We start from the raw sequence: 20485 nt of genomic DNA, 5'->3' as shown, positions 1-20485 counted from the left end.
CCGTGTGCATGTTTCAAAGTTCTAACCTTACTCCATCCAGCAATTTCCCTTCTAGGTAGATAGATGCCCAGAGGATGGAAAGCAGGGACTTTCACGGATCTTTGTGCATCGGTGTTCACAGCTCCTTCTCCCTCAATAGCTGGCAGCCGACCAGCGTCCATCCGTGGCTCCATGGATAAACCACATGAGGTGTATACACACGATGGGACCTTATTCAGTCGTGAAACGGAGGAACTTTCGAACACGTGCCACGGCGTGGGTGAATTTGAGGACGTTATGCTAAGGGAGAGAAGTCAGACAGAAAATGTGAGGTACATGGACCGTGGTCAAAGTCACAGAAACAGAAAGTAGAATGGCGGCTGTCAGGGGCTGGGAGAGGGGGAAATGGGGAGTTGGTGTTTATTGGGTACAGAGTTTCAGTTTGGGAACTTGAGGAAGTGCTCGAAATGCACGATGGTGATGGTTACACAACAGGCTGAGTGTACTGAATACTGCTGAAGTGTATACTTCATGTATTATTATGTTTTGAAACAGTTGCTTATTTTTGAGAAAGTACAGCAGGGGAGGTGCAGAGAGAGAGGGAGACGCAGAATCTGAAGCAGGCTCCAGGCTCCAGGCTCGGAGCTGTCGGCACAGAGCCCGACGCGGGGCTCGAACTCACGAGCCGTGAGGTCATGACCTGAGCCGAAGTGGGACCCTTAACCCGCTGAACCACCCTGGTGCCACTTGAAGTGTATACTTTAAAATGGTCCAGGGGTAGGGGCGCCTGGGTGGCTCAGTCGGTTGAGCGGCCGGCTTCGGCTCAGGTCACGATCTCAGGGTTGGTGAGTTCAAGCCCCCCATCGGGCTCTGTGCTGACAGCTCGGAGCCTGGAGCCTGTTTCAGATTCTGTGTCTCCCTCTCTCTCTGACCCTCCCCCGTTCATGCTCTGTCTCTCTCTGTCTCAAAAATAAATAAATGTTAAAAAAAATTTTTTTTTAAATAAAATAAAATGGTCCAGGGGCACCTGGGTGGTTCCAACGGTTAAGCGTCTCTTGATTTCGCTTCAGGTCATGATCTGGAGGCTGTGGGACTGAGTCCCGTGGTGGGCTCTGTGCAGACTGGGGACCCTGCTTGGGGTTCTCTCTCTCCCTCTCTGTCTCTGTCCCTCCCCCACCTCAAAAATAAATAACTTTACAAAAGAATAAAACAAAAAGGTCAAGATGGGCAAAATGGTCGTTTTTGTGTTCTGTCTTCCGTACCCAAACGAAAGCCTTCTATAAACCTAGTCAAGACAGACAGAATGGGAACAGGAGACGGATAATGCCGCCCAGTGGAAGCCAGACGAGAAAGCAGGCACAGCCCCCTGGGTTTTCTCTCTTCTTGCCCGTGGTGCACAGCTGTCGTGGTTGGAGCCCTTGAGAATCGCTTCCCCCTACCTCGGCCCGGCCGCACGGCACCATACGCTCAGGCACGGGGGTTACCACTCCGTTCCCAGCGCCTCTGTCTCACTGAAATGTTGGCAAGTTGTGCTGCACCTGACTGTCTTATTTCAGTTTTATGCTACAGCGGCAGATTTGAGTTTTGTGGTACAAACCAGCACAGCAAATCCCGCACCCTGCTCAGACTTTTTTATTAAAAAAATTTTTTTTTCTAATTTTAGAGAGAGAGTGGGAGAGGGCAGAAGAGAGAGACAGAGAATCTTTTTCTTTTTTAATGTTTATTTTTGAGAGAGAGAGAGAGCACAGGGAAGGGGCAGAGAGACGGAGATAGAGCACACGAAGGAGGCTCTGCACTGAGAACAGAGAGCCCGACGTGGGGCTCGAACTTACAAACTGTGAGACCGTGACCTGAGCCAGAGTCGGACGCTTACGTGCCCAAGCCACCCAGCCGCCCAGAGAGAATCTTAAGCAGGCTCCGCGGTCGGCGCGGAGCCCAATGCAGGGCTCAATCCGGAGACACTGGGATCGCGACTTGAGCCAAAATCAGGAGTTGGATGCTCAACTGACTGAGCCACCCAGGCGCCCCTCATCCTTCTCAGATTTAACATCCACAGAAGGTGACTGGATCTCTCACACTTACTCATTGCAGAGAACCCAAAGCTGCCAACCCAGCATGATACGTGGGAGGCTTCCTGAGGGTGATGTGTGATTGTCACAGGCAAGCTGATGTCCTTTCCCTCAGCGTGAGAACAAAAGCTTCTTCCCCGCATCCCCAGCACTCAACCCAAGGGTGTTTTGTGTCAGGCGTAGGTTCCAAGGCCCCCAGGGGATGCCTGAACCAATAATCCTATATATATTATGTTTCTTCTCTCTCTACAAACCTATCATAAAGTTACATACGAAGCACAGTGAGATATGAGCCAGCGGAAGTAATAACAAAGCATAACTGTGGTAACCATATACTGTCCTATAAGGTATGTGAATGTGATCTCTCAGGCTCTCTCTCAGAATTTCCACTTGTGCTGTCCTCACCCTTCTTCTGAATGCGACGATGCAGATGATAAAGCGCTACTTTCTGAGACGAAGCGAGGGGAATGAGGTAGGCTTGTGATGTAGCGCTATGGTGCCATTGACCTTCTGGTTGTCCTAAGGAAAAAGCATCCAGACCGCAGCTGACCTCAGGGGAACTGAAACCACACAAAGTGAAACTGTGGACTAAGGGGACCCGCTGTCCTGTCAGGCAGTTTTGCAAAGTGACCGTGCTCATTGACATTCTCACCAGCAGGGTCTGAAGAGGTCTGGGTCCCCTGCATTCTGTCCAACACTGGATAAAACCAGGCCTTTCAACTTTAGCCCCCCCTGGTGTGTGCAGATGTATGTTTTTTTTCATGAGTCTTAGTAAGAACTGTGATTTAGGTCTCAGGACTTGACTTTATTTTTTCAAATGTTTATTTATTTTGAGAGACAGAGAGCGAGTGCACCCAGGGGAGGGGCAGAGAGAGAGAGAGAGAGAGAGAGAGGATCCCAGGCAGTCTTCACACTGTCAACTCAGAGCCCGATGTGGGGTTTGAACCCAGGAACTGCGAGATCATGACCTGAGCCAAATCATGAGTCAACGCTTAAGTGACTGAGCCACCTAGTGCCCCTAAAGATATTTTCATTTTTAAGTATTCTCTACACTCAATGTGGGGCTCAGACTCACAACCCCGAGATCAAGAGTCCCATGCTCTACTGACTCAGTCAGCCACGGATCCCTACTCCAATATAAATTTTATAATGAAAATATCAAGTTCTTCAAAAATCACTCCGGGGGATTGGTTGATATATGGCTCTGATTCTGCATATGAATTTAGGTAGACTTGACTTTTATACAGTATTATTTTAAACCCATTAACATGACATATTTTTCGATTTACTCACACATTTAAAAATATTTTTTAAAGATATTATTTTTATTTTATTTTATTTTTTTGAGAGAGACAGGGCACAAAAGCAAGGGTAAGAGACAGAGGAGAGGAGAAGAGAGAGAGAATCCCACCAGGGACAGAGAGAGAGTGGGTGGAGAGAGAGAGAGAGAGAAAGAAGCAGGGCTCATGTTCATCTGATGTGGGACTTGAACTCACAAACCGTGAGATCATGACCTGAGCCGAAATCAGATGCTTAATGACTAAGACACCGAGGCACCCTTAAAAAAATTTTTTTTTAACTTTTATTTCTTTCTGAGAGACAGAGCATGAGCAGGGGAGGAGCAGAGAAAGAGAGAGGGAGACACAGAATTCAAAGCAGACTCCAGGCTCTGGGCTGTCAGCTCAGAGCCCAACGAAGGGGTCCGAACTCCCAAACTGGGAGATCATGACCTGAGCCGAAGTCGGACGCTGAACCGACCGAGCCACCCAGGAGCCCCCGGATCTTCGCTATTGTAAATGCTGCTGCAATGAACACACAGGTGCACATATGTTTCTGAGTGAGTGCTTTCATTTCCTTCATATACAGACCAGAAGTCCATTGCTGGATCATGTGGTAGTTCTGGTTTTAATTTCTTGAGGAACCTCTGGACTGTGTTTCAGAGTGGCTGCACCAATTCACATTCCTTCCCATCAACAGTGCACAACAGTTCTGTCTTTTCCACATCCTTGTCAACACTTGTTGTTTCTTGTCTTTTTGGTCATCACAGCTTGAGATTTGTCAGACCGACAGCTGTCGGCACAGAGCCTGATGCGGGGCTCGAACCACTGAACTGTGAGATCGAGACCTGAGCTGAAGTCAGGGGGAGGGGTGCGTTGGGGAGGGGCAGAGAGAGAAGGGGGCAGAGAATCCCAAGTAGGCTCCATGCTGTCAGCAGATTTACCATGCAGGTCTCAAACCCATGAACCATGAGATCATGACCTGAGCTGAAGCCAGAGGCTCAACCCACTGAGCCATCCAGGGGCCCCCACATATGAATTTTTTTTTTAAATGCACCATGTCAAATTGCAAAAGCAAAAATGCTCAAAATCCAAAAATAAGATATCTCACAAGCATTAGAGACTCCTTTCATCAGTCGTTTGCGATACCTCTCTGGCGTGTATATATGTGTGTGTGTGTGTGTGTGTGTGTGTGTATTAGGTTTCTATGTATTGATTTTTGTAACCTCTACACCCAACGTGGGGCTCAGAATCATGACCCTGAGATCAAGAGTGGCACGCTCTTCCTACTGAGCCAGCCAGGAGCCCCAAGAACTTGACTTTCAATCCTACAGCCTGCTACGGGAATGTCTAAAGTGTTTATGATCATGGTGCAATTTGAGGAACGCTTTATCAAGGTTGAGCCCCTCCCAGTGCTTTCAGAAAGGGTCCCTGAAAGGTAGAGCCTCATTACCTTCATGGCAGCAGGGTAATGCTGCTTCTCTGCTAAAGTCACAGATTTGGGGTGTCCCTGCCCAGTGGGGTCCCGATCTCCCTTGATCTGTCATTTTGTGCGGCCTGGGCCATCAAGACCCTCAGATCCGCAAAGACAATCATTTGAGGATGCCGTGTTCCCAAAACCCGTCAGGGCAGAAGGGCTTTGACCCTGAGCCTTCCCCTGCTTCCCCCCCTCCCCTGGATTTGGGTCCGGAAATGCCTTCCTTCCTGGCCTGCACTTGAATGGTTTTAAGGAAATGGTAAATGATCCTTTTCCAGAACCAGCAGTGGTTTTCAGCTGGAGGGTGAGTCACACTGAATCTCTAGGACTTTCCCCTTTCTCTCTTTAGAAAGGATTAATTACAAGACAGCAATCTTTTTTTTTTTTAAGAGACTAAACACGATCAGAGGGGAGGGGCAGAGGGAGAGAGAGAAAATATCAAGCAGGCTCCAGGCTCAACGTGACGGGGCTCCATCCCACCACCCTGGAATCATGACCTGAGCCAAAATCAAGGGCCGGGCATTTAACCGACTGAGCCACTCAGGTGCCCCAAGACAGCAATGTTTTATTGAAACTTCTTTTTTTTTTTAGTCTAAAACAATGGGAGGAGAAACTAATCTCTTCATATGTTCCTAGGAACATAAGCCTAATATCACTATTCCAAACCAGTATTATTTACAAAAATGACTCTTTACTTTCTTGCCAGGTTCACAAGGACTAGTTTTTTTTTGGGGGGGGGGTGGGGAGTAAGCGAGAAATACAGAGAGAGAGAGAGAGATTGGGAATTGGGGCTTATACTCACGAACCATGAGATCATGACCTCAGCCAAAGTTGGACGCTTAATCGACTAAGCCACCCAGGTGCCCCACGAGGACAAAATTTTAAGCCCACCTCAGCGTAGCTTTGCGAATCTCCCTGCCATCAAATGCCCGACAGTCCTTACGGTGGAAAGGTCGGCCTTTTCATGGCCATGGCAATATTCACCGTGCACCGGGACCACAGAACCCCAGGCAGCAGCAACAAGATGAAACCCCTCCACACCATTCCTGTTTGCCTTCCAAAAGCATGCTGTGTCTAAATCTCCCTTGTCTATCCAGACTGAGGCAGATGAACCCCAGAGGGTTTTTTTGTTTCCTTTTTTTTTTGAGGTCTGTGCTCAAATGTCGCCTTATCGCCATGGGTTCCTCGGAAGGATCTCTCTCAGAAGATGCCCTCCCCTCTCCCCCGGGGCTCACCACTTCCTCATCTGATTTTCTATCAGCGTTTAGCAAAATTTTCCTTAAAGGGCCAGGGCCAGTATTTGCAGCCATCGTGTCTCCGCATACAGTTTTTCAACTCTTACTGTAGCACAGAAGCAGCCGTAGGCCACGACCGGATGGGTAAGTCAGACTTGTACACAAAGTGGTTGGCCAGATTTGGCCACATGCCCGCATTCCGGACCCCTGTTCTAGATGAAGGCGACTACGGATCATCTCGGGTCCTGTCCTTTCCCGTTACGGAATTGCAAGCTTCGCGAGAGAAGCCACACGCTTTTGTTCACTGGATCTTCAATGCCAAGAGCGACTGGCATCGACCCCAATGTTCACGGGATAACAGAAATCCATACTTGCAATACCTTCTGGTCCTACTGTGTCTCTTTCCCTCCTCCAGTGGAGGAGGTGCTCCTTCTGCTCCGTCTGTCCCCTCAGGATGCTTCCCTTGTATTTACTCCAACTAGACTCCACCCTCCTCTAGAGCAGAGGTGGGTCTCTTCCATTCTGGAAGCCCCGGGCGCATCAGAATACTTAACCGAACACACTCTATAGATCTGCACGGAAAGAAGAAATCGGTCACCACAAGAAGATGGGGGTAAGAATCGAGAAGGCTAAGCGGTGATGGGAGAGGAGCTTCTAGGGAAAAAGAGGATCGTGGGAGTGAGTGCTGGCCATTTTCTCTGAGTATAGAAAACAGGGACGATGTTCTGCGGTACGATTTGTCAGCCAAACGCTACCCACAGGGCTTTGTTCTACGGCTGGTGCCCGTACTTTAAGATGGAACATTGTGTGGTCCCCCAAGAGAAATTTAGTGTTAACTAAATTCACCACTTCAGAAAGTGAAGTGTGCATATGGGTGAGCTGCTATGGACACCAGCAGATAATATAGAAAACTTCAGGGGCGCCTGGGTGGCTCAGTCGGTTGAGCATCCGACTTCGGCTCAGGTCATGATCTTGTGGTCCGTGAGTTCGAGCCCCACATCGGGCTCTGTGCTGACAGCTCGGAGCCTGGAGCCTGCTTCTGATTCTGTGTCTCCCTCTCTCTCTGCCCTTCCCCTGTTCACGCTCTGTCTCTGTCTCAAGAATAAATAAACATTAAAAACAAAAATTAAAAAAAAAAGAAAACTTCAGGGGTGCCTGAGCTACTCAGTTGGTTAAGCGACCAACTCTTGATCTCGGCTCAGCCCACGACCCCAAGGTTCGTGAGATCAAGCCCCGTGTCCAGCTCTCAGCTCAAGAAAGCCTACTTGGGATTCTCTCTCTCTCTGCCCCTCCCCTGCTCGTGTGCCCACTCGTGCTCTCTCAAAATAAAGAAATAAACGTTTCTTAAAAGAGAAAAGAAACTGCCTTCCAGTTAAACACATTGCTAAAAATCTTTCAAAGCAGATAAATAAATTCAAATGAAAAGGTTCCATAATGAAAAGTGCTGGCTTATTATATAGTTTCTGCCAGACTCCGAGATCCTGGGTGCCAGAGAGTAATTCTATCCCAGTTGTTGGTAAAAAGATGAATCTCGTTTACACTAAAAGGGCGGTATTACAAGACCCTGGTGTCACCTGTCAAAACAAGAATGTCTAGAATGGAAATTCCAGTAAACCCTTGGGACGAAGGGCACTCAGAATACAAGAGCAAGCAAAATGCACGTAAATTAACTCCTAATTTGAGAAATCAATAGAGTGTGTGTGTAAATTGATACACACTGTCTAGTGGGTAGCTAGTTTCTAACTCAATTATGACGATCCGGCCTCTGCTCTCTTCCCCGGATCAGTCTGTTCCAGAAGGACCCCCTACAGCTAAGCAGAGGGTAGCTCCGAGGCGATCGCTTCATGTATAAATCTGTCAGATACTAAGTACCAAGGGAACAGTGATAACCAACAGGACAAGCACCAGAATACAGACGTTCTTGCGAGATTTTCTTTTCTGATCGTAAGCAGCTTGCGGAAACTGACCGGCGTGGCTCTGTCTGCACGCACCTCTGGGCCTTCTCCGTCGGCCTCCGTGCTGTCAGCGGGGTCTCCTTGGTCACGGATCATCACGGGCAAATCTTTAAACCTCTGACGGACGTCCAAAGTGTGAGCCTGCAGCTGCCGAATTGCCCTTTCCCTCTCTTTAATGAGTTCCAGTTCCTGCTCCGAGGTGGCCACATCATCCCCCTGGTTCTGCCTCTGGTCCCACTCGTCGTGGCCATCAAAGGACAGGCGCTGCTCTTTCGTGGCCTCCCCTCTGCAGGGAGACAGGCGGCTCTCGCTCTGGCAATCTTCTTTTCCTTTGCAGACCCTCCTCCCCACCCAGCCTGGAAATCCTTTAAGGCTGCAGAGAAGTCATTCAGTTGGCGTCCTTTGTTCTTTCCGAGCGACCAGTTCCTAACTATTGTATTTCCTGGGCAAGGTGCTTTGTGGACTGTTACAACTGTTGCAAATTTTCCTCCTGTTGCTTGAGTCCTGCTGACTTCCTGGTAGGCTCAGCAAATTCTTTGAGCAGTGGCTGGGCGTCCCCGCCCACCCGTGACTGCTGAAGTCCCGGGGCTGGGGCTCGGAGGGCCCCAGGTTTGGTAAAAGGGACTGTAGGGCATGAGGAGGACCTAAGACCCACTGGTCTTGCACGAAACTCCTTGAAGCAGCCCCCACCTGGTTGCACAGGCTGATGGGGATCTGGGAAGAGAAAGGGCTGGGGGAAGGGGCTGAGGCTGCCCACAGGCTCCCTGTTTCTCTTTCCCAGCTGCTCTTGCCCTTCGCTCACCTCACTCTTGACTTAAATGGCATTGGCCGGGTGACCACCCTCAGATTCAGATCTGGATAGCACCCCAGCCTCCGGGGCCCTCGGTATTTTCACGGGCTGTGTCAGATGCAGAGATGAGACAAGATAATTTCTTAGTTCCCAACTCACCGCACCCCCCTACCCCCCCACAGCCTGTGCTGCCCAAGTTCCCCTTCTGTGGTGACCACAGCTCTGTCAGACACGGCTTCCTGTTGGGGCTTCCTTGACCTCACCCCACATTTGGGGCATTTCCCTCCCTGACAGAAGGACCTGGATCCGGGCTCCTGCCCTGGCCGGTGCAGACATGGTGCCCCTGCTGCTGCTGCCCCTGCTGCTGCTGCCCCTGCTGTTGGGGGGTGAGTGGGCCTCGGGAGGAGGGCTGGGCACAGGTGGGAGGGGCTGGAGCCCCGGCTGAGCCTCCGTGTCCCCCAGGGGAGGATCCAGAGTACCAGCTCCGAGTGAAGGAATCCGTGACCGTGCAGGAGGGTCTGTGTGTCCATGTGCCCTGTTCCTTCTCCTACCCCAGAAAGCGGTGGTATTCCCGGACGATGCTCTACATATACTGGTTCCAGGATAGGGACACCTCAAGCAACCGTTATCTGGTGGCTACAAACAACCCACAGAGAGCAGTGGGGACAGAGGCTCAGGGCCGATTCCGCCTCATCGGGGACCCCTGGGCCTACAACTGCTCCCTGAGGATCAGAGACGCCATGAGGAGTGACGAGGGAGTCTACTTTTTCCGAGTGGAGAGAGAAGACATGAAATATACTTACACACATACGACGATGACTCTGAGGGTGGCAGGTACAGCAGGGGCCCCAGGGGAGGGCTCTGGGAGGTGGACACCCCCTCTTAGAGCAGGCACAGGACGCCGGAACATTCCCTGCTCCGGGTCTTGTGGCTGGGATGGTTGGAAGAGATAACGGGGCCCGGGGTCAGCTTGGGCCCTGAGGCCCGGACCCTCTCAGGGTCACCCCGTGGGTCCCCACCTCCCTGGGGCCCGGGCACCTCCCTGTCTCTTCCTCAGCCCTGACACAGGAACCCGACATCCACTTCCCGGAGCCCCTCAAGTCTGGCTGGCCCGCAGAGCTGACCTGCAGCCTGCCGGGGTCCTGCGAAGGGGGAAGACCTCTCACATTCTCCTGGATGGGGGCTGCTCTGGACTCGCTGGACCCCGAGACCCTGCACTCCTCGGTGGTGACCTTCACCCCGAGGCCGCAGGACCATGGCACCAACCTCACCTGTCAGGTGAAACTGCCAGAAGTTCAGGCCACCGTGGAACGAACCATCTGGCTCAATGTCTCCTGTGAGTGCTGGGGAGAGGGCAGGGTCCCCCAGGGTAGTGGGGTTTGAGCTGGTGTGGGGCAAGGAGAGAGAGCAAGGACAGCCATCTTTACCTTCTCAGTGTTCCCCTACCCCTTCCCAATGCTCCCCACCCCTTGTCAGTGCTCCCCTATGCTTTTCCAGTGCTCCCTACCCCTTCCCAGTGCTCCCCACCCTTTCCTGATGCTCCCCACCCTTTCCCAATGCTCCCGGCCCTTTCCCAATGCACCCACCCCTTCCAAGTGCTCCCCTATGCCTTTCCAGTGCTCCCTACCTGTTTCTAGGGCTTCCTACCCCTTCTCAGTGCTCCCCTACCCCTTCCCAGTGCTCCCCACCCCTCCGTGGGTGCTGGGTCAGCTTCCATCCCAATCCTCACCTCTGAAGCAGGACCATATCTTTCTACCCCAGATGCCCCCCACAACCTCACCATCAGCATCGTCAGCAATGTCACAGGTAGGAAAGAACTGTCCTCTTGGGGGCTGGGACCTGGCCTTGGATGGGGGGGGGGCGGCTTCCACCATGTGGGATGGGGATCGTAGCTGGAATGGGACCAGATAAGGGAAGAGCACGGATAAAGATCACCACCCTCCCTCCTCCACCTTGCCTGGGTGCAAAAGTGGCTGCTCAGGCACACTCTGTTCACCTCTACGGGGCGCTGCTGTGGTTTTCCTCCTCCCCTCCCGCCCCAGCCTCCTCCATCCTGTTTCCTGCCGAGTTCACTGACCAAGGCCACCAAAAGATCCAGGCGTGTCCCAGTGGGGGCACCGAGCCCTCTCGGAAGATGTGAAGCCCGGACACTTGAGGTCAACCTCTTTTGGGCGTAAAGCCCAGCCTTTGAGCCCTGTTGGACCCAAGTCAGTGGGCCAGGGATGGCGAGGGAGATGCCAACCAGATCCTGGGACGGAGGGAGACGTGGAGACTGCCGGTCTCCAGCGGCTGTCTCAATGTCTCTCTCTCCTCTCTCTACATCTCTCCCCCAAAGCCCTCAGCATTCTGGAAAACACCTCATCCCTTCTCATCTGGGAGGGCCAAGCTTTGCGGCTGCTCTGTGCTGCTGCCGGCAACCCCCCCGCCGAGCTGAGCTGGTTCCGGGGGTCCCCTGCCCTGAATGCCACCCCCATGTACAGGACCCACATCCTGGAGCTGCCTCAAGTCGGGGCTGCGGAGGAAGGAGTCCTCACCTGCCGAGCTCAGAACTCGCTGGGCTCCCAGCACGTCTCCCTGCGTCTCTCTGTGGTCTGTGAGTGTGGGGACCCCCGGGGGGGGGGGCGGGACACCCGGGGCCTGGGGAGCAGAGGCGTCGCTGACCCTGCCCCTCCCCCACCCTGCAGGCCCCCCGCGGCTGCTCGGCCCCTCCTGCTCCTGGGAGGGCGAGGCGCTGGGCTGCACCTGCTCCGCCCGAGCCCGGCCGGCCCCCACCCTGCGCTGGCGGCTGGGGGAGGGGCTGCTAGAGGGGAACCACAGCGACGCCTCCTTGACCGTCACCTCCAGCTCCGAGGGGCCCTGGGCCAACAGCTCCCTGAGCCTCAGGAGGCCTCTGGGTTCCGACCTCAGACTCAGCTGCGAGGCCCGGAATGAGCACGGGGCCCAGAGCACCGACGCCGTCCTGGTGTTGCTGCCAGGTCTGGGGGCTGTGGGGGAAGGGTGGGCAGAGCCGGGGGTGGGGGGTGGGGGTGGGGGTAGGGGTGGGGAAGGAGTCTGCATCCTAGAGAAGATGGTCTGGGTAGGCGTGGGGCGGAGGGCGATTGGTGGGACAGGGTGGTCCATCTTGGGCCTCAGCAGGCCCTTCAGTGAGTTCTGCAAGGAGCTAGGAAGGCAAGAGACTGAGTCCTGCAATTCGGTCTCCCTCTCTCCGCAGGGAAGTCGCTGTCCCTGGCAGAAGCCGCGACTGCAGCTGTGGGAGGCGCCGGAGCCATGGCTCTGCTGTGCCTGTGTCTGTGTCTCCTCCTCTTCTGGGTGTAAGTCTGTGCGGGGAGGTCCCTCATCCCAGAAGTACAGGGCTGAGTAGGGCAGCTCGAGAGAAGAAATGTACTCCTTCATTTTCATCCTGTGCCCATCCTCCCCCAGTCCTAGGGGACCACCAGTCTATTTTCCATCTCTCTAGATTTGCCTCTTCTGGACTTAAACAAAAATGTTAACGTTTATTTATTATTGAGAAACAGAGAGAGACCGAACATGAGCAGGGGGAGAGCAGAGAGAGGGGGAGACACAGACTCCGAAGCAGGCTCCGGGCTCTGAGCTGTCAGCACAGAGCCCGATGCAGGCTTCGGACTCACGAACCGCGAGATCACGACCTGAGCTTAACCGACAGAGCCACCCAGGTGCCCTGGCGTGTACAAGTTTTTCTGTGTTAGACGGATCTTTCGTGATGGAAGTTCAGTCTGGCCAAACCTCTGGTCACCCAGGGGGATGGAGTGCTTCCTGGCCTGTCTGGTTCCAGACCGGATACCTCAGCGGATTGGCCGGGGAGCAGACAGCCTGCCCACGGGAACCTTCGTGGCTGCAGTGTGCTGCTTTCTCCTTTTAGGGTGAAAGCCCGCAGGAAGCAAGCGTCTAGGAGTCAAGAGGGCATGGCTAATGAAGACCCTGTCATGGGTACAGTCGACTGGGTGAGTGATGCCGGGGTCTTCTCGTGCAGTGGGGGGGCTCTGGACCTGTCCATTGGGACTCCACACGGAGCTCCTCAGCATTTCCCCGCCCCTGCCCCAGCCTGGTCACCTGAGCAGTCACCTGGGAGGTGACTTCCCTACTCCACTCTTCCCTACTTCCCTTCCAGCCCTTCTGGAGTTTCAATGATGCTTGTTCCCAGTGCTTTGAGAATCAAGTCACATTCCTTGTCCCATGTTTGAAGTCCTTCAGGAGGTGTCCCTTGATGGCCACTCCAGCCCTGGTCTGGCTATGGTGCAGCCACACTGGCTTTCTCGTGGTCTCCCCTACCGCTTGGACCCTTTGCGCATACAGCTCCTCCCACCAGAAATGCCCTTCTGTCCCCATTTCCGTCACCCCACTTCACGTATCAACATCTTCTGCTCTGGGAAAGCTTTGCCATTTCCTTCCCTGCCAACGCCCACGCCTCCCTCCTCTACGTCCCCAGAGCTCTGTGTCCAGCCCCGTCTCAAGGGGCACATCCCACAACACCACTGCATTTCCTCATGTTTGGGATGTCTTTGCCGGCGGGGGCTGCAGTTGTCTCTCACTCCGCCCCTGTCCACCATGTCCCTTCTGCCCTTTTATGAAACTGGGGCCGTGTTGCCCTACATGGAGTTATCCGGAATGCGTTGTTCATGACCAGTCCCTGGAACGGGCATTGTTTGCTTGCACGTACTCGTTTTGTCCATAATATGATGAGCAACGATGAACCCGGTTGCCACTGTTACCCCATATATGTGTGTATACCTGAGATACGCGCTGTTTCGTGTAACTATTTCTGAACCTACAAAGGGTGGCACCCTCTGTGCCCGCTTCTCCGGCTCCCTTTGTGGACTCATCAACCCTGCAAATTAGGTCCTGGAGATTCATGCCTGTTGTTAGCTGCGGTTACCTGTTTACGGTGTTTCGTTTTATGATCGTGTCTATTGCCTAAGCTCCTCTTGCTGGACATTTGAGTTGCTCCAGATCTCATTGGATTCACATACGAGCGTTCGTTTTTTTTTTTTGTTTTTTTGGCAACATTATGTAAGAATTTAATTACTAGGTCAGAGGGTGTGTGAATGTTCCTATCATGACAAATGTTTTCCAAAGCAGTCGCATCCATGTGTACACCTGTCTGTGCCTCTTGGATCCTGTTGACCTATACAGTCTCTGTGCTTGGTTTTCTCAATTTTTTGGGTCGTCTCACTCTCCCGCTATGGTTTTGATTTGCGTTTCGTTAGTTGTCAAGGAGCATGACAATCTCTGTCTTCAGTGGCATATGAACACCTCCTCTCTAAAATGCTTGGTCCCGGGACACCTGGGTGGCTCAGTCAGGTAAGCGTCCGGCTTTGGCTCAGGTCATGATCTCACCGTTCAGAGTTCGAGCCCCGCATTGGGCATAGAGCCCACTTTGGATCTTCTCTCAGAGCCCCTCCCCTGCCCTCTCTCTCTCTTTGTCTCTCAAAAATAAAATAAATGTTAAAAAAATAAAATTCCTGGTCTCATCTGCTGCCCATTTCCCTGCAGCCCATAGGGTGTTTGACTTTCTTACTGAATTGATTGGTGAGCTTTATACATTTTCATACTGGTTTCTTTTTTTTAGTTATATGCACTGTAAATATCTTCCAGTGAGTAATTTGTCTTCTCTTTTTAAAGGTGACCTTTGATGAACATAAGTTCTTAATTGCAATATAACCATATTCACTAACCTTCTCTGTTCTTTTTTTTAAAAGATAGATTGACATAGCTTTCTTTTTTTTTTAATTATTTATTTATTTATTTTGAAAGAGAGAGAGAGAGAGAGAGAGAGCAGGGGAGGGGCAGAGAGAGAGGGAGAATCCCAAGCAGGTTCTTCCCTGTCAGCACAGAGCCCGATGTGGGCCTCGAACTCACAAACCATGAGATCATGACCTGAGCCGAAATCAAGAGTTGGTGGCTTAACCAACTGAGCCACCTGGGAGCCCCTGATCTTCTCTTTTCTGTTGAATGCCTTTTGGGTTTCATTTAAGACAATCTTTCTTTTTTAATTTTAATTTTTTTTAACTATTTGTTAAAGTTTATTTATTTGTTTTGAGAGAGAGAGAGAGAGAGAGAGAGCACGCAAGCATGAGCAGGGGAGGGCCCGCACTGTCAGCGCGGAGCTCAACGCAGGGCTCCAACTCAGGAACCTCGAGATCATGACCTGAGCAGAAATCAAGAGTTGGACGTTTAACCGACTGAGCCACCCGGGTGCCCCTAAACAAGTCTTTCTTCTCCTAAGATTAGAATGATATTCAAGTATAGTTTCACTAAAAGTTTTACGTATTCCTTTGGACATGTGAAGCCTTAATCTACCCGGAGTTGATTTGTGTGTGGTGTGCAGTGTTGATCTATGTATGTTCCTCCTCGACGTGTGGAATAATGTCTCTCTCTCCTCTCTGCTGATCTGCCATCTACTCTGTCAGACATCAGAAGTCTATACATGCGTGGCCTCTGTCTGTGGCCTTCTATTCTGTTCCAGTGGTCGATTTTACTGTCCCTGAGTCAGAACTGTCTATAGAGGCAATAGAATCTACAGACTCAAAACTAAGTCCTACTGTCTGATAGAGCAGGATCATCTCCTTAATCTTCTTTAAAATAGTGTCTTGGCTATACCTGGACTTTTGCTGTTCTATTAAATATTAGAATCGGTTTATCAAGTTCCAAAAAACACTCCTGTTAGTGTTTTGGCTGGAATGACATTGCATCTGTAGATCACCTTGGGAAGAATATACTTCTTTATAAACTCAAGTCTCCTTGTCCGCAAAAAAAACAGGTTATCTATTAGTTTAAGGTTTTTTTCCCCAAGAAAGATGTAGAAATCCTTCAACACATCTTGCGAACCTTTTGTCAGTTTTCTTCCTTAATACTAGTTTTGTTACTGTTATAAATGCCATCTTTTTAAAAGTGCATTTTCTGATCACTTATCGCTGATATGCGGAATGAAAACATTAAAAAAATTACAAATTGGTCTTAGATGTCATTTAGAGTCTTGCTGGTTTGGTAGCTGGAGCATTCTTAGATATGATTCATAAGCCTGCTGAACCATTCTTTTACAGAGATATGGATACTGTCTGAAAAGTTTGTGATATTCTTGTTTTAAATTGTCGTGGCTTTGGGGCGCCTGGTGGCTCAGTCGGTTAAGCGTCCACTTCGGCTGATCTTGCAGTTCATGAGTTCGAACCCTGCGTCAGGCTCTGTGCTGACAGCTCAGAGCCTGGAACCTGCTTGGGATTCTGTGGCTCCCTCTCTGCCCGTCCCCTGCCCGTAGTCTGTCTTTCTCTCTGTCAAAAATAAGTAAAATATTAAAAAAATTAAAAATTAAAAGCATTGCCATGGCTGCTGAATCAAAGCAGCTGATTTCATGCAAATATAGTGTCATTTCCTTCAAAAATCAACTCATCCTTTTAGACTTTAGATACAGAAGAAGAAACACCTGATCTCATGCATTCTCTGCGGATGTATTTTTCTTCTAAGATATTTCTTTTTTTTTTAACTTGAGAGAGAGAGAGAGAGCGCACATGCACAAGTGAGGGAGAGAGAGAGAGAAGTGAGGGAGAGGGGGAGAGAGAGAGAATCTTTCTTTTTTCATGTTTATTTATTTTGAGAGAGAACACGCAACAGCATGAGTGGGGGAAGGTCAGAGAGAGAAAGAGAGAGAGAGAGAGAGAGAGAGAGAGAATCCCAAGCAGGCTCCGCATGTCCGTGCAGAACCCGATGTGGGGCTCCATCCCGTGAACCGTGAGATCATGACCTGAGCTGAAATCAAGAGTTGGACGCTTAACCGACTGAGCCACCCTGGCGCCCCAAGATTCCATATTTCAACAAATGACTCACTCCCCTGAATAAGTGATGGGGAAAGTAAGCACACTCAGACTCTGGCCTCTGGTAAACAGAGGTCTGTGGAGCACGGATTGTGGGCAGTAAGTGACTAAAGACTGAACACCAGCCAGTTCCTTCATTTGTTCAGAGAGCTCCTCCTACTACTTTCCCCCTTATGGGGCCAAACCGCCCCACAGATTCTTCTGGGGCTTCGCTGTAAATGTTCACGTCTTTTCAGTGACACCCGCCCCTTCAGGGGGTTAGTGGTCTGGATCCTAAGCATTGTCTTCAGTCTCTCAGTAGATGCAGCAACGTATGAAACGCAATTATGTGCTTGTCGATCTTATGTTCTTCCAGCTTGCTAAGCTCTCTTGTTTGTTCTCATCATTTGTATGTAGACATTGAACTATTTTTAATAGGGTTTTTTTTTTTTTTTTGATTTAACAAATATCACAGGGGTGCCTGGCTGGTTCAGTTGGAAGAGCATGTGACTCTTGATCTTGGGGTGGTGAGTTCCAGCCCCCACGTTGGGTGTGGAACCTACTTAAAAAATTAAAAAGGGGGGTTGTGGGAGGGGGGATGGGCTAAATGGGGAAGGGGCACTAAGGAACCTACTCCTGAAATCATTGTTGCACTATATGCTAACTAATTTGGATGTAAATTTTTAAAAATAAAAAATAAAATAAGTTAAAAGTAAAAAAATTTGTAAAGGATCCTAGGTTGGGGTGCCTGGCTGGCTCGGTTGGTGGAGCTTGGTTGATCAGAGCATTAAATAAATGTTCTCAAACCCACAAGTCCTCAGAAGTCTTAATACAAGAAAACCCAAACTGAAAACACATTACACTTTCCCTTTGGTTCTGATATTCTCTTTTTTCTTCTTAAAGCTTTTTTTTTTAAGTTTATTTATTTATTTTGAGGGAGAGCAGGAGAGGGCAGAGAGAGAATCCCAAGCATGCTCTCCGTCCAGCAGTGCTGAGCCTGATGCGGGGATCAAACTCACGAACCATGAGATCGTGACCTGAGCCCAAACCAAGAGTCGGACACTTAACTGAGTCACCCAGGCGCCCTGGTTTTGATATTCTTAAAATTTACTATACTGTATTGGTGTGTGAGGTTTCCCTGGTCTTTTTTCTTGTGCTTGTGGGCCCTTTCAGCTGGAATGGTTTACCTCTCTTCAATTCAATTTTATCTCCACTATTTTTGTTCACATATTTTCTTCTCTTTTTATTTCCAATAACACAAAAGACCTGAGTTTGGTTCCTGGCTCTGTCTGTTACTAGATGAGTAATCTTGGGCCTCCCACCTCAGTCTACCATGTCTGTAAAATGGGAATAAGTATCATTCATACTGTGTGTGTGTGTGTGTGTGTGTGTGTGAATTAAATGTAATTAGTAAGCCTTCAGTATGGCCTAATCAGTCATAGCGTTACAGAATTTTAAATGGATGCGTGAAGGGCACCTGGGTAGCTCAGTCGGGTAGGTGTCTCTTGACTTCAGGTCAGGTCAGGCCAGGTCATGATCTCACGGTTCGTGAGTTTGAGCCCAGCATCGGGCTCCACACTATCAGCTTGGGGTTCTCTCTCTCACTCCCTCTGGCCCTCCCCTGTTCTCTCTCTCTCTCTCTCTCTCTCTCAAAATAAATAAGTAAACTTAAAAAAATAAATGGATGAGTGAATCATTGGGTTCGTAGGAAATGTGTGTGAATAGGAGGATGAATGAACAAATGTCCCATTAGCCCAACCTCCCTTGAGGGGGACCACGTCTGCCTCATTCCTTCTCCGACTCTCTCGTTTCTCTTTCACTCAGGGTTCCAGGAAGAAGCCCTGGCCAGACAGCCCTCCAGATCAAACGACCCCTGCCGGGGATGACCCTCCCTCGGGGGAGCAGCAGGAGCTCCATTACGCCTCCTTCAGCTTTCACGGGATAAAGATGAGGGAACCTCAGGACCAGGAGGCCACCAGCACCAGTGAGTACTCGGAGATCAGGACGAGCAAGTGAGGGCCACCTGGAGCCAGGAATCCCAGCCCCTGCGGGGAGAGGAGAAGTCAGGCGCCAACTGATGAAGCGCGTGGAGCCCTGTGGCGATATAAAGGAGCAGGACTGTCCGGGTGTCCCCGGGTAGAGCAGATCTGGGCTCAAACGTAGCCTGTCAAGCAAGTCGCTTCATCTCTGCGTGCTTCAGTTTCCCGTTCCGTAAATCAGAGATCATGCCTTCTGCCTCAAAGGTGGTTGTGAACAGTAAAGAAATTAACACAGAGAAATCAGCCAACAGAGGTCCTATCGCACCATGGGGCTCAGTGCCTACTGATCTGTCTTCTTTGGACAGAATGGTCCTGCTGGAAAGTGACCCTGGGGCTGAGGGTGACCGCCCCAGCACACAGTAGCAACCGGCTGGTGTCATTCTCCTTCAAAGCCTCCCCAGGGAAAGACCAGCCCCTCAGCCTGGGTTTTGGTTTCACGATACAGCATCTTATCATCTCTGTGGGGTCTTCTCTGCGTCCCACTTGTATCTGTCCATTCTTCCAGCACATTCCATCACCTCCTGACCTCCAGTCCCTTCCCTGTCTCATTTATGGGCCCCCACAGGGATCCGTCCAACAGCCAGAGAGCTGACCCTGAGTCTCCTCCACAAACCCATTCAAGGCTCCCTAGGCTTAGACAATACATCACAAACATCTGCCCCCACCCCTGGCATTTGAAGTCCACCAACCACCCCCCCCAACCCCTGCTAACTACTGTTGGAAAAGAAACAATGGGCCCCGAGTGGAGGCACTTACCCCCACAACAGCAAACCCAAGACTCACTGAGGTTTCAACCTCTCCCAGAAATGTGACCTTTAAACAGTCGGTCTGAAATTTCCTGATCAGCACTGGTGAGGTCACCTGCAGGGTAAGATCTTCCCCCAAAAAGATGGCCCGATCTGGGGGGCAAAAATCCTTCCTTTGTTTTGAGAATACTTCCTCATGCCACCCTCCTGCCTTTAAACACCGTCTGCTACTTACAACTCCTCAGGGCACCCATCTCCTTACTGGAAGGGACACTGCCAAACTTATGAGCCTTTGAATAGAGCCAATTACATGCCCAGATTTCCTCGGTTGAGTTTTTATTCTTTTTCAAAAATGTTTATTTATTTTTGAGAGAGTGTGCGAGTGAGGGAGGGGCAGAGGATTCAAAGTGGGCTCTACACTGAGAGCCAGATGCGGGACTTGACCTGTGAGATCATGACCTGAGCTGAAGTCAAGAGTTGGATGCTTAACCAACTGAGCCACCCAGGTGCCTTCAACAAGCTTTTCTGATCCCAGCTGCCTGACACTATGCTTTTGATTGCCGTACAAAAGAAAAGTTTTTCTAGAAGGAGGCGAGCAAGAAGGTTATCAGCTACAGGAAAGGATTGTTTCAGGCAAGACTGCTCTCCTCCTGTGTGTGGGGTAAAGATAAGGGGTCTTCTTGTGCAGATGACCTCGTCTTCCTTTAGGGGATGGAGAGGTCCTTGTGGCCAACTCATTGGCACTGATTGTCAATAGCCAAAGTATAGAAAGAGCCCAAATGTCCATTGATGGATAAATGGATAAAGAATATATATATATATAGAATATATGTATAGAATATATGTATAGAATATATGTATAGAATATATATATATATATATTGCGTGTGTGTGTATACACACACACACACACACAATGGAGTATTACTTGGCAATCAAAAGGAATGAAATCTTGCCATTTGCAACAATGTGAGTGGAACTAGAGGGTATTATGCTAAGTGAAATTAGTCAAAAAAAGACAAATACCATATGACTTCACTCACATAAGGAAAAGATATAAAACAGATGAACATAAGGGAAGGGAAACAAAAATAATACAAAAATGGGAAGGGC

At 50.3% G+C, this 20485-nt stretch overlaps 1 protein-coding gene, 1 long non-coding RNA gene and 1 pseudogene across 4 annotated transcripts; 1 reads left to right on the top strand and 2 right to left on the bottom strand.

The window, feature by feature from the left end:
- Positions 1 to 6030: 6030 nt before the first annotated feature.
- LOC106972983 (sialic acid-binding Ig-like lectin 5) lies at positions 6031 to 20189 on the top strand. Of its 3 annotated transcripts, none has more exons than XM_053210948.1 (11): positions 6047 to 6650; positions 8330 to 8443; positions 9077 to 9168; positions 9245 to 9616; positions 9840 to 10118; positions 10544 to 10588; positions 11118 to 11375; positions 11467 to 11757; positions 11994 to 12093; positions 12663 to 12744; positions 14008 to 14507. In XM_053210948.1, the coding sequence occupies exons 3-11, from the start codon at positions 9117 to 9119 to the stop codon at positions 14047 to 14049; spliced, it is 1521 nt and encodes a 506-aa protein (XP_053066923.1). In that variant the 5' UTR covers positions 6047 to 6650; positions 8330 to 8443; positions 9077 to 9116; the 3' UTR covers positions 14050 to 14507. The 3 variants fall into 3 exon arrangements, with proteins under 3 accessions (XP_053066922.1, XP_053066923.1, XP_026893032.1); XM_027037231.2 differs by lacking the exon at positions 14008 to 14507 and adding an exon at positions 18412 to 20189 and having other exon boundaries at positions 6056 to 6650; XM_053210947.1 differs by lacking the exons at positions 8330 to 8443; positions 9077 to 9168; positions 14008 to 14507 and adding an exon at positions 12987 to 13490 and having other exon boundaries at positions 6031 to 6650.
- LOC113593295 (syntaxin-12-like) lies at positions 6950 to 8766 on the bottom strand (annotated as a pseudogene).
- LOC128313291 (uncharacterized) lies at positions 8774 to 11732 on the bottom strand. Its single transcript, XR_008293793.1, has 3 exons — positions 10512 to 11732; positions 9907 to 10053; positions 8774 to 9713 (listed from the first exon to the last, which is right to left on the bottom strand). It is a non-coding gene; the product is annotated as an uncharacterized LOC128313291 (long non-coding RNA).
- Positions 20190 to 20485: the final 296 nt, after the last annotated feature.

Source organism: Acinonyx jubatus, chromosome E2 (genome assembly GCF_027475565.1).
Source record: "Acinonyx jubatus isolate Ajub_Pintada_27869175 chromosome E2, VMU_Ajub_asm_v1.0, whole genome shotgun sequence".
Taxonomy (NCBI): domain Eukaryota; kingdom Metazoa; phylum Chordata; class Mammalia; order Carnivora; family Felidae; genus Acinonyx; species Acinonyx jubatus.
This window is presented reverse-complemented; position numbering and strand designations above follow the sequence as displayed.